We start from the raw sequence: 17,399 nt of genomic DNA, 5'->3' as shown, positions 1-17,399 counted from the left end.
CTTGCTTAGCAACTAAAATATTGGCTCAGGAACTCTGACATTGAAGTGTGCAAGTCTTAAAGCTGTCAAGTTAGAAGACCTTTGCACCCCTAACCCTTTAGAAAAAGAACCCCCTAGGGGTGTTCAAAGTTGACAGCTTTAAGACTTGTGGACTTCAACTCCCAGAATTCCTCCTCTCGCTCTTCATCTTGATGATGTGCGGACGGGCGGGGGGAGGGAGCTGGAACCGGTTCTAAACGGCACTGTATATGTGTGGAACGTCTTCTATAGAAGAGGTTAGAACTGGCAGGAACCCACCCCTGACTGGAACTCACTGTCTCCTGGTTTTTTGGCCAACACCTTCACTTTCACCACTACACCAGTGATGTCTTGGAGCTATATTGATGGAGAATGCAGCTTTCTTCAGCCTTGTATTCTTCAAGAATCCCATCATCTACAGCCACTAGGCTCCAAAGACAGCAATTGTAAAAATGTCATCAGACATCTGGAGGGCAGGAAGGGAGGACGATAATTGTAATCAAAGCATCTGAAGACAAATGTAATTAAACTAATTCATATTTACAATACAGTACATAATTTATATTCTCAATTCCATAGGCTTTGGCTGCCGTTCAAAAATGTATAAATTAAATTAATTAAAAATGGCATTCTAAAAAAAAATCCCACCCAATATTTATTTTATTAGGGTTTTGGAATCCAAAACTCAGTTTAGAATGCTCATCTTTGTTTCTAAGCCGAAGAGCCAGCGCTGTCCAAAGACATCTCTGTGGTCATGTGGCCGGTAAACACAGAAGGTGCACGGAACGCTGTTGCCTTCCCACCAAAGTCCCTATTTTTCTACTTGCATTTTTTATGTGCTTTCGAATTGCGGGTTGGCAGAAGCTGGGACAAGTAATGAGAGCTCACTCCGTTACGCGGCGCTAGGGGTTCGAACCGCCGAACTGCCGATCTTTCTGATCGACAAGCTCAGCGTCTTAACCCCTGAGCCACCTTGAATATCACTAGCTGATTAAAGGGGAAATGAATTCATTAAGTATAGGACATCCTTAACCTAGATCCACGATAGAGATCAGACCGGCTAAGCAAGCTGGTCCTTAAAAGGTGCCTGATTATACGACCTTATTTTGCTTTGGTTCTTAAGAAAATCAGTGCAGTTCATGAATTTGCCTTCCCCCATCGACTTTGCTTGTCGAAAGTTGATTGGGAAGATCACAGTGGAGATCACATGACCCCAGGGACACTGTGCTGTCATACGTACAGGTCTTTTGACGAGCAGCTGAATGTTGATGGCGTGACCGTGAGGTTGCTGCAAATGGCTGCAAGTGGGAGAAATGATTATAAATCAGTTTTTTAGTGCCGTTGTAACTTTGAACGGTCGCTAAAGGAATGATTGTAGGTTAAAGATTCCCCCATATTGTTTTTCTCTGGCTAATTGTCACCATACTGCTTTCATTTGTCGGTTCCTATTTTTACATGAGGACACATTTAGAATGATGCCCTTCAGTTTGTGTTTGTGGAGATTCTCCGTCATCCAGGACATGGTTTTCCCAAAGGTGCTTTTTTCAAGAGGCAACTGGACTTGCTGGTTTTTCTTTGAAGGTGTTTTGCTTCTCATCCAAGAAGCTTCTTCAGCTCTGACAGGATGGTGGGGAAGGGAAGGATTTATACTCCGTGCAGACAGCTGGTCATTTGCATCCTTTTAGAGAGTCATTGAGGCCACCCGGAGATTTACCTATGTCATCAAAGAGGCCATTTGTGTCAAAATTGAACAGCCCTCTCTCAAAAGAGGGGGAGGCATATGGCATCATCTATCTCCAGTTTACTACACAGTCCTTTCAACAGTTCCAAGAAGGCTCCATATCTATTTGCACAATTCAGGTGATCCTGATAACACATATAATCCTCCAGGTGGCCTCAACGACCCTCTAAAAGGATGCAAATGACCAGCTGTCTGCAAGGAATACAAATCCTTCCATTCCCCACCATCCAGTCAGAACTGAAGAAGCTTCTTGGATGAGAAGGGAAACGTCTTCAAGGAAAAACCAGCAAGTCCAGTGGCCTCTTGAAAAAAGCACCTTTAGAACCTTCAATTTGTATATTTTCCCCACTTGAGTTTAACGGAGAACATTGTCTCATCATCTAGTTAAATCCTATAAAAATGGTGTCGTTTCACTTTAGCGCCTGTTTCTGCTGCAGATTAGACCAGTTTTACTTCTGAAAATGTTTTCCCCTTGGCTTCTTTTAACCTCTGACAGTTATGTATAGGAAACAGCACCCCTGGGACAGCCAGTATTTTCCAGATAGAAGATGAGTCTCAGCAGAAAATTGCTTTGGAGAGGGAAAATGTTCCTGCTTGGGACTTGAACTATAATGTAAATGTTGTGGTTGATTTAAACAATAAGATAACATCATATATAGTTCGATTCTGAGCCTTAGACTTCAAGACAACAGATCAGACAAGCATTTTTGCCTGTTTTACAAAATTGGACACAATTGCCACTGTCACAAATAATACTGATTTGGTATATGGGAAGGTAGTTTCACTGCAAATTTGCTTTAAGTAAATGATCTGGAACTGTTATTTTTAAAATTGTGCTTAATTTGGCAGTCTTCCATATGAATAATACCAAGAAAAGTGTATGGATAGATGTGAGCTTATCTTGAAGATTTATTATACAAATACATTGGAAGTTTTTATTTACTAATATTTTTATTATTGTCTAGAACTAAACTTTCTGTCCATTGCCAAGTACCCAAAAGGCAAAAAGAATTAAGTTATACCCAGTGAAGCCATAGGCTCTCCTCCACAAAAATTGTGATATGATCTGGCAGTTAATGTATTAATACAGCACTTGTATTAATACTAATATTAATTAGAGCCGAGGTGGCGCAGTGGTTAGAGTGCAGTACTGCAGGCCACTTTAGCTGACTGTGATCTGCAGTTCAGCGGTTCAAATCTCACCGGCTCAAGGTCGACTCAGCCTTCCATCCTTCCGAGGTGGGTGAAATGAGGACCCGGACTGTGGGGTCAAGTTGCTGACTCAATTTGCTAAAAAATTTGTAAACCGCTTAGAGAGGGCTGAAAGCCCTATGAAGTGGTATATAAGTCTAATTAATAATAAATAAATAAATAAATAAATAAATAAATAAATAAATACATGTCAAATTTAAATTTTACCGATAAAAAAAATAAAGGGAGACTACTATAGCTATTTCAATCTGTTTAGTTCTCATCAGCTAACCATAACCTTTCTGGGAGTTGAACCCAGGCCGCTTACATAGTAGGCAGGTGCATTAACCTCTAGGCTGCAGGTTCTCCTCACTTCGTTGGCTGTACCAGGGGGAGATTAAGTGTTTTTCTGGTGAGACTGGTCTATCAGGGCAACCTGGTCTACCCAAATATGGGATGGAATATATGGCTTCCGCTTTCGCCTTTCAGACCCAATCCGGGAGCCTTCGCAGGCAATCGCTTCCTCGATAAACTATTACATATTAATATATAACTTGTAAAGCTGTTAAGGAAAAAGGGTAGTGTTGAAGCTCCACCTTTTCCAGGTCTCTGCATTTTCTCAATAGGGGTGTAGAGAAATGATCAATCCTCTTCTTTCCTTGAGAATTAAATAAATTCAGTTTTTGTCCCATTGCAAATAATGGAAGTGATGATTGCAAAGGCACTTTGTTGTGGTATATTATGATCTTTTTAGAGCTCTGTGAATTCATATTTGACCAGTCAGAGAAACTACCTGAAATAAATCTCAACTAAAAATTTTAATTAACTAACTCTCTCTATGGATGTATGCAGGTTTGCACTAATTGCAACCTCATTTGATTAGCAAATGTTCATATAATACAATACAATACAACAGCAGAGTTGGAAGGACCTTGGAGATCTTCTAGTCCAACCCCCTGCCTAGGCAGGAAGCCCTAAACCACTTCAAACAAATGGCTATCCAACATCTTCTTAAAAACGTCCAGTGTTGCAGCATTCACAACTTCTGGAGCCAAAGCTGTTCCACTGACTTATTGTTCTAACTGTCAAGAAATTTCTCCTCAGTTCTAAGTTGCTTCTCTCCTTGATTAGTTTCCACCCATTGCTTCTTGTTCTGCCTTCAGGTGCCATGGAGAACAGCTTGACTCCCTCTTCTTTGTGGCAACCCCTAAGATATTGGAACACGGCTATCATGTCTCCCCTAGTCCTTCTTTTCATTAAACTAGACATACCCAGTTCCTGCAACCGTTCTTCATATGTTTTAGTCTCCAGTCCCCTAATCATCTTTGTTGCTATTCTCTGCACTCTTTCTAGAGTCTCTATATCTCTATGCCTTCTGGAATACCCTGTTTCCCCCTTGGGGTATAATAGTTTGTCCCCACCCTTCTACCCTTCTGCAAAGGCCTAAAGATCGGGCTCTGCCTGTTGGCCCGGGGACCCAACAGAGGAGCACATCACTGGAGGTGGTTGTTAGACTAGGTTGCTGACCCCCCCCCCCTTCGTGCTTGGTCCCTCTCCGCCAATCTTTTTAATTTCCTATTATTGTACTTCCATTGTTTATTTTTCTTGTTTTAATCCTTTGCTATTGTTATGCTTACATTTTTAATCCATTGCCAGCGTTCCAAATATCATCCAAATTAAATCAGAGTCCAAGGCAGAGTTTTCCTCAAACTTCCAATTTATTAAGAGAGACATGTTGGCACGTCTGTGGAAACCCCAAATCTGAAAGCTACCTGGGTTTTCCACCCAGTTGAAAGTTCATGAACCTGGCCCCACACCCACACGTCCATCACATGGTCCAATCTTCCACTGCCACCCTGGCATTTCCACCCATCCAGTTCTGGTCAGGTACAGAGGTGTGGAGACAAAGAATGACCTTGGGTTTCTAGAATGGAATGTTTTGTTTTGACAACAACACATTCTGCTCCTTACTATTCCCCCTCCCAATTCCCCACTAATGAAAGAGCATAGTAAAATAAGAGAGAGTGTGGCAGGCCAAAGATCCTAAAAGGAATATGACTGCAGGCCTGTCAGTAACTTTTAATTGGACCAAAACAGCGCACTACAGACAGTAGTGGAATTCAAATAATTTAACAACGGTTCAGGGCAACAGTTTTTGAACCAAGGTTCCTCAAATTGAACCAAGGTTCCTCAAATGGACTAACATACAGAGTCCATCTGAAAGGTGATCAATCAAGTCAGCAGGCAGTCAGAAGTTGCTCTTGCTCCCAAATTTAAACTTGCAAGTTTAAGCTTTCTAGAAGAACCTGAACAACTAATAGCCAAAGCAAATTGGTGGTAGACAAGAATTAACAGAAGTGAAGGTGGGCTGGACTTAGATCTCTTGTGGGCGGGAAGGAACTCAAGACTGATGACGCGTTTGACCATGCTTTCGGCTCAGCCTGGTCATCTCCTGCAGGTTGTGTAGTATACATTTAATGTTGAACTTGTGGATTTGATGATAATGATGGTGTGTGTGTGTGTGTGTGTGTTTGTACACACACACCAGAGGTGGGTTCCTACCAGTTCGCACCTATTCGGTAGAACCAGTTCATCAAATCTACCGAACCGGTTAGAAGAGGTTCCACCAGTGGACCCGGAAAGCAGGCCACACCTACAGAAGGGGTTCCAAAAATTCTTTGAAACCCACCACTGGTCCTTGGATATGATTATTCTACGCTATCATGCTCCTATTTATAAAACTCAGGGCCTCTGTGAAAGGTAAGGATGACTACTGCGTTTGTGGTGCAATCAGAACATTGCGTGTGTTGATGTTGTTTTAACGCAAACCAAAAATGCCTTTTAAAAAACAAGTTTACATCCTATTCTTATGCATGCCAGTGCTGTGTGTGAGGTAATTTAAGGTGGTTCTGACAAGTGTCGTCGGCATCTTCATATCCGGTCACATGGACAGGAAGCCACTCCCATCTGGTCACATGGGCGGCAAGCCACTCCCACAAAGGAGGCCACACCCACAGAGTAGGTTCGAACAATTTTTGAAACCCACCACTGACACACACATATACACAAACATACGGTAATTAGACACTTACCTGTTTGGGTTAAGCATTTGAAGCTATCCGAACAATTTAGAAATAAATAGAACCATGGGAGAAATAAATAGATTTAATATTGTAACTATTCTATTTTTAGACACTGGAAGCCATCTTGAATTTCAGATACTCAGGAGGCCAGGGACATACTGATGGATACTATAGGAACTTGTCCCTGGGACTTCATGTGGAAGTTGAGCCATCTGTGTTCTTCACACGTGTCAGTACCTTGCCTGCAACAAGGTAAGTTGTGTCTACTGAGAAAAGTATTTCTTCATTTAAGGTGAACAATGGTAAAATCAAACTCCTGTTAGGTTGTAGCTCTTCATACCACCTCATCAGCACAGTTGTGCCATGTGCAGTATTCCCTGCTATACATTGGGACGGTACTGGTGCAGTTCTGGTACATTTGGCCAAGATACCACAAGCATTTGTGTAGAGGACAAGATGAAATCTAGTTTGGGATCAAATGAATGTATGCTTGCCACAGTAATTAATTGCAAGTAGAAGGAAAAAATATTTTTTAAGTAGCCTAGTAAGTGATCTCATTGTCTCCAAGGGGGTGACATTGAACTTAAGTGAGACTCCCACCTCACAGAAAAGAAAGTAAGAAAACCTAATCTGCTCTCAACATCATAGTTGTAGCAACTCTCCCCCTTTATAACTAAACTACTTGATAACCTGTCATTGTCCGGGTATTTATTTATAGGGGGAAAATGTCAGGACCAAACGTAATTTATAATGTTGGATTTTCTCCGTTACCAGAGGGAGCCCCCTTGTGGAGTACTGTGAAGCCATTACCATGGCAACTCCACTGCACTGTGCAGTAGAAGGCCTTTTGTGGCAGTACCGTAGAGGCCATTTGAAGGCACAACAGGCTGTATCGTAACAGCCCCCCCCGAGGGATATTAGGGGTGTCTTACCCCCACAATATTTGTTTCCAGAGAGTAAGTCATCTGTGTACCACGTTTGGTTGAAATTGCTTGAGGTGTTCCAGAGTTATGCTGGAACATAAACACACACACACACACACACACACACACACACACACACGAAGATCTTATATATATGCGCGCGTGTGTGTATATATTTATATTATTTATGTTTATGTTTATATTTATATTATTTATATTATATTTATATTTATATTTATATTATTTATATTTATATTTATATTTATATTTATATTTATATTTATATTTATATTTATATTTATATTTATATTTATATTTATATTTATATTTATATTTATATTTATATTTATATTTATATTTATATTTATATTATTTATATTATATTTATATTATTTATATTTATATTTATATTTATATTATTATTTATATTATTATTTATATTATATTTATATTATTATTTATATTATTATTTATATTTATATTTATATTTATATTATTATTTATATTTATATTATTATTTATATTTATATTTATATTATTATTTATATTTATATTATTGGAAAAATGTTTTTTTTTAGATAATCACAGTCTCATTCAATAATGAAACTGTGCAATAGTGCAAGGACTCTGTATTTTGTAGGTTGCATATGGGTTGTATGAAAGCATACAGTATGTTTGATAACAATTATTGCTACCTTATGATTGATGGTATCTTTATTTTAATTTTCCACATAGTACTCGCCAATGCCATTTGCTCCTTGATGTATTCAATTACACGGAACACGAACTCATGATCAGCGCAAAGAACAATGAAGATTTAGTGTTGCATGCTGGAGAATGCCAGCGGTAAGTTTAGACTCTCTTTCTTTCACTGGGTTCTCCTCTTTTTCAAGGTGCATCAGTTTATAATTTGTCCAGCCTTATACTGAAGTAGGTATTTCAATTTGAAAAAATTATTTTGCTGAATTGATTTTTGTATCAATAAGATTTTTGCATTTTCCCCCTGTATGACAATATATGGAGGGTGACTGAGAGAAAATTCTGTCTGTGTGTGTGTGTGTGTGTGTGTGTATGTATGTATATATTCAATATATACAATATATACTACACACACACACACACACAAATGTATATATATGTGTGAGTGTTTGTGTGTATATATTCAATATATACAATATACTAGCTGGAATCCCGTGCTCCACTACGAAATTTTGTGATCAGGCTTGATAAGTTGACACTTTCAGCTTGAAAATTAATGAGTAGTTAGGATGGGCCTCTCCTCTCTCCAGAAACAGAGTTCTTTTCGGGTGGGCAGGGGGAGTAGAATGAACTCCTTAGCATCAGAACGTGTTAATATAAGGCAACTGGCAGTTGGAACAGAGTTCTTTTCAGATGGGGAGAGGGAGTAGAATGTCTAACTCCTTAGCATCAGAGCGTGTTAATATAGTATAAGGCAACTGGCAGTTGGAACAGAGTTCTTTTCAGGTGGGGAGGGGGAATAGAACTCCTTAGCATCAGAGCATTTTAATAATAATATAAGATATAATAATGATCTGATGATCATTAAAAAAAAATCCTTTCTTAGCAAGCAACTAGAAGCCAAGAAGAACCAAGGTGCCAAATTTTAACTTTGTAGGCTTTATGGTTCTGGAGATTTCGTGATGATGCATGAGTGGTATTTTGCTTTTATACAGATAGATTTTATTATAAGGATATAGTAACAGAATATAGTCAAAGCTGTGGTTTTTCAGATAGATAGACCATGAAAGACAGTTTGATCTAATGGTTAAAGCACCAGACTGGAAAACAGGAAACTGTAAGTTCAAGTTTTAGCTATAAAAGCCAGTGGGATGACCTTGGGCCAATCACCCTCTCTCTCTCAGCCCAACTCACCTCACAGGGCTGTTGTTGTGGGGGAAATCGGAGGATGAAGGGATGTTGGATATGTTTGCATCCTTGAGTTATTTGTAAAAACAATATGAGTGAGATACAAATAAACACATACATGTGATGTGATATTGCAGTTAACTAAGCAATACAGCTGAGCTTAACAGAGTTATGTTGTAGCAATAGCACTTAAGACTTAAATACCGATTCACAGTGCTTTACAGCACACTCTGGGCAGTTTACAATGTCAGCATATTGCCCCAACAATCTAGGTCCTCATTTTACTGACCTCGTTTTACTGAAGTCTGAGTCAGCCTTGAGCCCGTCAGAATCAAACTCCTGGCAATGGGCCGAGTCAGCTTGCAATACTGCATTCTAACCATTGCGTCGCCAGAGCTCGTGATATCGTAGAGTTCCCCCTAGAAGAAACAAATGTCATTTTAGGATAGTTTGGATTATCTGATAACAATGACAATGATAAAAATTCATATTCAACAACCATTTTAGTGAGTTATTTTCCTTTTAAAAAGCCAGTGATTTAATTCCAGTTTGATGGCAACCTGATGGACTCGCTTCTTCCTTTTCTCACAATAAAAAGAGTATTTTTACTGCAAAGGCAGGTGAGCAATAAAAAAGAAGAGCTGGACAGGAAGAAGATAGGCCAAGTATATAATTAAAGGTGATTAAAAGTAGGAAAAGAGGTGAAGCATATCATTAAATGCCGGTCTTTTGTTTGCTTTTTAAAATAGTTTCTTTGGCAACCAAAGAATGTGCTGGTTATAGAAAATTTAGGCTGATCTGTATAATCAGCCTCTGGACATCAAAGAAAGCAAAAAGTTGTTATTTTATTATTGTTTTCTTGAGGAAACCTGCAATTTCCAAATTTCCAAGTGCCTCATTCTCCCTTTCGCATTAATGGAGATTTTCTTTTCAGTTGTCTCAAAATTGAAATGCTTGTCAGCCAGCAGAAGACGTCGGGTATTCATTTATTATCATTTATGGCTGTAGCATCAACCCTTTTGGCATTAATAGAGCCACAAACTGCCTCTCAAAATATTAGCTGAAGCTTGCGAAGTGATGTCCTGACTATGGAAAACAGTGGCAGCTCTTCCAATTTACCTCCCATGTGCATTCCCAGAAAATAGCAATAGCAATAGCAGTTAGACTTATATACTGCTTCATAGGGCTTTCAGCCCTCTCTAAGCGGTTTACAGAGTCAGCATATTGCCCCCAACAATCCGGGTCCTCATTTTACCTACCTCGGAAGGATGGAAGGCTGAGTCAACCTTTGAGCCGGTGAGATTTGAACCGCCGAACTGCAGCTTAGCAGTCAGCTGAAGTGGCTGCAGTACTGCACTCTAACCACTGTGCCACCTCGGCTCTTCAAATATCAAAATAATGAACTCACCTAAACCATGAGCAAGACAGGAACTAAGAAACTGATGCATGTTAACGTTTGAAAACGTTGGCATTGACTGTTTTCCTAGAGTACAAATAAAGGTAGTCCTCCACTTAACAATCACAATTGAGCCCAAAATTCCTGTTGTTAATCAAGACAGTTGTTCTGTGGATTTTGCCCCACTTTATGCCTTTTCTTGCCGTAGATGTTAAGTGAATCACTAGAGTTGTTAACTACCGTGCTTTCCCCAAAATAAGACCCAACTGGAAAATAAACCCTAGCACGATTTTTCCAGATGTTTGTAATATAAGCCCGACCCTAAAAATAAGCCCCAGTTAAGATCATCAGCCAGACAGATGCATTTAGTATCATATTTCCCTGAAAATAAGACCTAACCAGAAAATAAGCTCTGATGCATCTTTTGGAGCAAAAATTAATATAAGACCTGGTCTTATTTTCAGGGAAATATGGTAGTAACACAACTGTTAAATGAATCTGGCTTTCCCATTGACTTTGCTTGTCAGAAGGTCTCAAAAGGGGATCACGTGACCCCAGGACAGTGCAACAGTGGTGGGTTTCAAAAGTTTTCACTACCGGTTCGGTGGGCGTGGCTTGGAGGAGCCATGTGACTGAGTGGGCATGGCCAACTTGACATCACTCACACCCACGCCTACTCAGTCACATGATCCCCCTCCCCACCAAGCCACAGGGAGATGGGCTGCAGCCCGGCAAGCTTCGCAGCTACGTGGGTCGGGGGCGTGGCCAGCCTGCTGTCCTTACCGGTTCGGCATCCCAGGCCCAATTTCCACTACCGGCTCGTCTGAACCAGTGCGAACCGGTAGAAACCCACCTCTGCAGTGCAACTGTCATAAATATGAGCCAATTTCCAAGCATACAAATTTTTATCAGGTGACCATGGGGATGTTGCAATGGTCATAAGTGTGAAAAATGATGTCGTTTTTTTCAATGCTGTTGTAACTTCGAACAGTCAGTAAATGAATGGTTGTAAGTTAAAGACTACTTGTACCTTTAAAAAAAAATACAGTACAGAGGATTGTAATTGAAAAGTACCTTGGTTGAATTTCGAAAATGGAACTTTATTCTCTCGTCATATTTGATAGCAAATATGACGAGACAATTTTCAGAGACAATTTAAAATTTCTCTAATTATAAATATATTTCTCCCTCCCTCTCTCCCTCCCTCCCCCCCCCTCTCACATACACACACACAATATTTTTAGAAGGAATGGATATAAGCCAGAGGATAAGGGCTCCTGAAAGATAGTGTTTGTGTATCGGGCTGCTACTCATAGCAATTACTACATCTGGGATTGCTTATTCCTGTATCTGTTGTATGTGCACATGTGACACACTGGCTACAGACCAACTCAAGATACAGCTGGAAATAGAAAATTTTCTCCTCTTCAATTTAAAGGCCTAATGTCATTCTTTTTGGGATAATCCAGTGTGATTGTTATAAAGATGTTAAACAGTCATTCCTAGCTCCTTTACTCTATGCTGCTTCTTGGAATAGAACAAAAGTATCACATTCTTTAAATAGTGGCAGCTAACAACAGCATCCAATTTCTTCTGTGACACAAATACTGCATTTCTCATTAATGTGACTTGAAATTGCCCTTAGTTGCTATAGTAACTCTATCAGTTTTATACATAGCATTTATTCTGAGAAAGGTTATTGTGGCAAATGCTACTAATTGGGAAGCTTTCCCATGGAAGCTACTATTTTTAAGCTATGTTAATATTCCACCTGTTAAAAATAGCAAAAAACGATAGATCAGCAGTAAATGGTAAATCTTAACTAATGCTGTTGGTTTTCTGATTAACGAGTGCTAGAGAGTTGATTTTTATAGCTGATTACCATACCCAATTGAGGGACTCTGTATCTGAAATCACATGTGATATCACTGATAGGTCCCTTCCCTTCCCTATCCCCAGGGAGGTTCCCCTGCTTGAGCAGAGTTTTGGACTAGAAGAGCGGTCACCAGCTGGTGGTCCATGAGAAAATTTTGGTGGTCCAGCAGAAAAATTATTTCCATTTTTTATATTGCACTAAATCAGGGGTCTTCAAACTACGGCCCACCTTCTCCACCTTCTGGGTCTTATTGTGCGGGTCAGAAGGGGGCAGAAATTACAACGGGGTCTGTTTCAGCCTCCTGGTGCGAGGCTTTGGGTGAAGACTGGAGGGAAGTGCCACTGATGGAGAAGAACTGGAGGGCCTTGTTCCAGTGGGACTGCATCATGGCCTGGAACTGGCTGACCATCAGCCCGCTGAGCCTCCAGGTGCCAGTACCTGGCCTTGCACTCCCACAGGTCTTCCCTCTGCTTGGAAGGCCCATGCTTGTAGTCCCCAATGAGGTGCTTCTGCTGAGCCTCCTTCTCGGTCAGATCCAATTTGCACTGAGCTGTTTTGCCAACTCTTTCTCCTGGTGGCTGCTTAGCTCCAGCAATGGCTTCCTGTTGGGGTCCTAAGGAGCCCAGGCGGGCAGCTGAGGAGTGGCGAGTAGAGGCGGGCAGGGCACCCCTCAACATGAGTGACATCTAGTTGGCCACGCCCACCCAGTCACATGACCACCTAGCCATGCCCACCTAGCCAATCATTAGGCAGATCATATTAGTGGTCCGTGGGATTTAAAATTATGAATTTAGTGGTCCCTGAGGTCCTGAAAAGTTGGTGACCCCTGGGCTAGAAGATCTTCAAGGTCCCTTCCAGCTCTATTTGGATTGAGCTGAGATTATATTTACCTACTTTTAAGAATTCCTAAGGACCATATGATTTGTACTGTGTCCTGATAAGGTAAACTATAGAAGTGTGTGTGCTTACTTTTTCACATGACTGTACATATACTGAAATGTGGCATGGTGAAAGTAAATTCCAAATTTCGGAAAAAAATATTTGGAGTAACCAAACAAAACACAAGTAGTCACGTGGATATCTAATACAGAAAAACATGCAAAATGTGAAAAATTTGCTTTAACAACAGCAGAGATTATAAAAGAATGAATGAAAGAGGTGAAAGAATTATACACACACTAGGAAAAGATGAGCTTCGTGGAGTTGGGCTCAAATATTTTATTAATTTTACATTCTCGGCTTGCAAAAAAAATTCAGACAAATGTTGCAGCAAGGATGAATGGTTCAATGAACCTTTGACAGTTCAATAATGACCTCTTTTTTTGAGGTCCTGGCCTTAGAACAATATAGATCATTTCAAATTGAATTGCACCATTCTTATATAAAGCTATTACAATTATACCAACTTCCCCATGTTGTACCCATACCTATATATACATTGTTATCATTATCTCTCCTTTATTTAACTATATCCATTATCATAAGTTAGTTCTTTTTTATTAATCTTTATATGTAACCAAACCATTTCTCATCTTCCTTCCATAGGTACCATTCAATATTCATATCCAATTACTACTTGTTATATCAATACATATGTATACATTATTATCATTTTCAATTGTTTATTTAACCATATCTATTGTCACTAAATTTCACTAAGTCCAACTAGTTTTAAATTAAACACTTTCATCTATCAGCCTGTATCTTTCCAGTAGCGAAACAGTCTCATATCTTCTGCCATTTGTGGCATCAGTCCTCTAATCGTCTCCTTAATCAAGTTTATATGGACTCTTCTTTGCAATTCATTGTTTATTGATTCTCTCATGTAGTTTCGATGCCCTTCTTCTTTTTCCTTAATCAGCTTGTCTTTAATTGTCAGTGTTGTTATCGATGGTGTTACTAATAAAATGTCTCCCTTTAAATCCATGTTCTTTTATTTTTTCTTCTTCTGTGTCTTGCCATCTAGAGTAGGGTTCCCATCCATCTAGTTCCCCTTTCCATATTCCCCTTTTTCCATTTCCAGACAGAAACCATTCACCATAGATGTCAGCAGATTTGATTTCTTTGCAGTCATTTTTCTCTTTATTGCTTGAGACTCTACCCTCTATTTTTCCCATTTGATAAGCATCTCCATCCTTTTCATCATATTTTTCTGTTAGGTGCTCTAATTTTTCAAATGTATTTGATAGTTTCTATATTACAAACTACCTCTTGCAAGCTGACAGTTTCTGTTGTTGGAAATAAGACATTGTTTCCAGCTGTTAAAACACTGCTGCTCTGACTTGGAAGATTTTTACAAGGTTACATCTAGGTTCACCATGAGATTTCTGGTTAAGGATATACTTCAAAGGAATACTTGTCTAAACAAATGGTGCTTTACTTCTTATCACTTTCTATAAACAAACTGTGAGACTTTAAAGTTCCAGACTAGGATGATCAGTAGTGAAAGTAAAAGTATTTTGTTTTCAATACTCAAGTTTCCAGTCTTCGAGTAGCAGTGTTATCTCTCCCTTTGTTGTTACAATTGTTGCAATTCTCTTTGTTCTTTTTGTATCTTTTAATATTCCAAGTTTAAAAAGTCAAATTCTTACATGAAATAGAGAAGAGTAAAAGGACATGTAGTGATGAATAAGGAGAAGTTTAGTCCGTAGGTTGTGAAAATAATAGTAAAAATTATAGAAGAAGAAAACTTGATCCATTCATTTCAAACGGTTTGCATAAATTGCATCCATGAAAATAACATTTAAAAATTAAGATAACACACTGACCAAAACCATCCAAAGCTTAATTCCACCGCCTTTTTTCTTTTATTCTTAGATTTAAATTAGCTTTAAGTTTTTTATAGGCAGGCTCTTTTAAAACGGATACAAATTCCTCACCAGCTGTAAACACTTTCTCTTCCGTTTCCTTCCATTTTGGAGCCATCCCTACTTTGTCAGCCTGAGCTTTTAACGCCAGATGAGAGACCTTCTCCTGCTTCAATCAGGGACTTTGCAATGTCTCTGTGATCAGCAGAACGTAGTCTTCCTGTTCACCATCTCTACGGGACGGTTTAGGTCCGATTGGACCACCCAGCGATAAAAGTATTGGCGGCGATCTCGGAGCATCGAGATCGGGCAACCATTTTGTAGCGATTTAGGCTCCTCCTCTGGGAAGCAGAAATTTTGAGTAGTTCGGAGAACTGGTAAATTCCACCTCTGACTGGCCCCGCCCCCATCTATACTCTGTTTCCCAAATCCCTGCTAATCGGGAGGAAATGGAAATTTTACAGTATCCTTTACTGTATCCCCTGCCACGCCAACCAAGCCACGCCCACAGAACCTGTAGTAAAAAAAATGAATCCCACCACTGGATTGGAAGAACTTCACTGATAACAGAGTTAGAAATATCATTGAACATTCTAAAGCAGCCAAGAGGAGGCTGCTACTCTCTAATTAATTCAACAGATCACTTTATATGGCAGCTCATTAACCACTAATTGAAACAGAATCTTAAGATATATTAGTGCTATATGTTTACTGAAGTCTCTGAGTGGTATCTAGGTCTTCAAGATAAAACAAATAATACAGTATTGTGTTCATACTCTTTTCAGTAAGAGGACAGACCAATCAATTCTAGGCCTTCTTTAAAAAAGAAACAATGATATATTACTTAAATCCCAAATTCCAGGTTTTTCACTTCGGCAGACCTCTGAAACATCATTATTATTAATGCTGGAGCAACAAGAATAATACACACAAGTAAATCAGTACAAAATTAATCAGCAGCAGAATAAATGAAATTTTTCCTTTGTGTACTCTTAAATCAGGAACAAGGACTACTTTAGGCTGAGTGACTGAAACAATAAAGCATCACCATTTGTATTAAATACTAGCTGGATACCCATGCTTGGCTACGAAACCATGTGATCGGGCTATCCCCCAGGCCGGATGAGTCACGCGCTGGCCACGCCCATATAAGGCAACTGGCAGTTGGAACAGAGTTCCTTTCATGTGGGGAGGGGGAGTAGAACATCTAATTCCTTAGCATCGACATGTTTTAATATAATACTGTATAAGAAATACTGATGATCTGATAGTCATTTCAAAAAAATCCTTTCTTAGAGAGCACCTGGAAGCCAAGAGGAACATACAGGCCGAATTTCAACTTTGTAAGCTTTACAATTGTGGAGATTTTGTGATGAGTGAACAGTATTTGGCTTTTATATAGAGAGATTATCTTGGTAGATGAAAAGTGGCTTAAAGGATATAAGCCATGTTAATCAGCAAGAGTGCAGATGAATTGTAATTAGTACAATTTATCAAGCAAAAGATTTAGGGTAACTATAGGTTGTCCTCAGTGGTGGGTTCTGGATTCCGTTCCAACCGGTACGGTTGGAATGGCCTTGGCATCACCCACATGCATGCGTGCGGTGCGCGGACACACGCATGCGTTGTAGCTGGAAACGATGCATCCGCAAGTCTCTGTGACACTCTAGCTGCTCAGAGGAGCGTCGCGTAGATGCTGTACACGCCATGCGCATGCACGGAAGCACCAACAGCTTTAAAACATGGTAAGGAGCGCGGGTGGGTGGGCCCTCCGGAGCACCGTACCGGAACGGTATCCGGTGCTTCAGGCTGGCTCCGGTACATTCGTACCGGGGCGTACCGCCTGCAACCCATCACAATTTGTCCTCCCTTTATTCATGTAACAACTGAAGTTAACGATAGTGCTGAAACAAGTCACTTATGACTAATCCTCACACTTATGACTATTGCAGCAGCTCCCATGTCATGTGTTAAAAATTTGGGTGTTGGGTAACCGGCATGTATTTATGACAATCACAGCATCCCAGGGGCATTTGATTGCCATTTGTAACCTTCCTAGGAGCCTTCTGACAAGCAAAGTTAGTGGGAGAAGCCAGATTTGTTTAATGACCATGTGATTCGCTTAACAGCCACGGCATAAAAGTTTGTAAAATAAGGTACAACGTACTTAACCACCACATCAGTTAGGGAGCAAAGTTTCAATTCCAAGTGTGGTTGTAAGTCAAGGACCACCTATTATTTCTAGCATTCATTCAGATTCTAATTTTTTAAATGTTTCCCCCCTAACATTAAAGCTCCTGCAGGCGATCCATTGTAAAGTTTAAGATTTAAAATGGATTTCTATATATCCCTCGCATTTGTGTCTATTCTGACTAAGGGTTGTCCTTTTGATTTCTACTTAAATGCTCACTACAGGAAGATAAATTTCACAACTGATGCTTTTACAATTTTGCTAACAGTTTTTACAAGCACACCTT

General features: G+C 39.7%; 1 protein-coding gene across 1 annotated transcript in view; it reads left to right on the top strand.

Annotated features, from left to right (window-relative positions):
• TRAPPC9 (trafficking protein particle complex 9) overlaps positions 1-17,399 on the top strand; it is a 305,011-nt gene that overhangs the window by 88,618 nt on the left and 198,994 nt on the right. Inside the window, 2 exon segments of the mRNA XM_032223179.1 lie at positions 6,143-6,285; positions 7,692-7,802. Of these exon segments, the coding sequence (XP_032079070.1) occupies positions 6,143-6,285; positions 7,692-7,802 (254 nt within the window).

This window comes from Thamnophis elegans, chromosome 8, assembly GCF_009769535.1.
Source record: "Thamnophis elegans isolate rThaEle1 chromosome 8, rThaEle1.pri, whole genome shotgun sequence".
Taxonomy (NCBI): Eukaryota; Metazoa; Chordata; class Lepidosauria; order Squamata; family Colubridae; genus Thamnophis; species Thamnophis elegans.
Note: the sequence above shows the minus strand (reverse complement) of the source record. Positions and strands in the feature narration are given on the sequence as shown.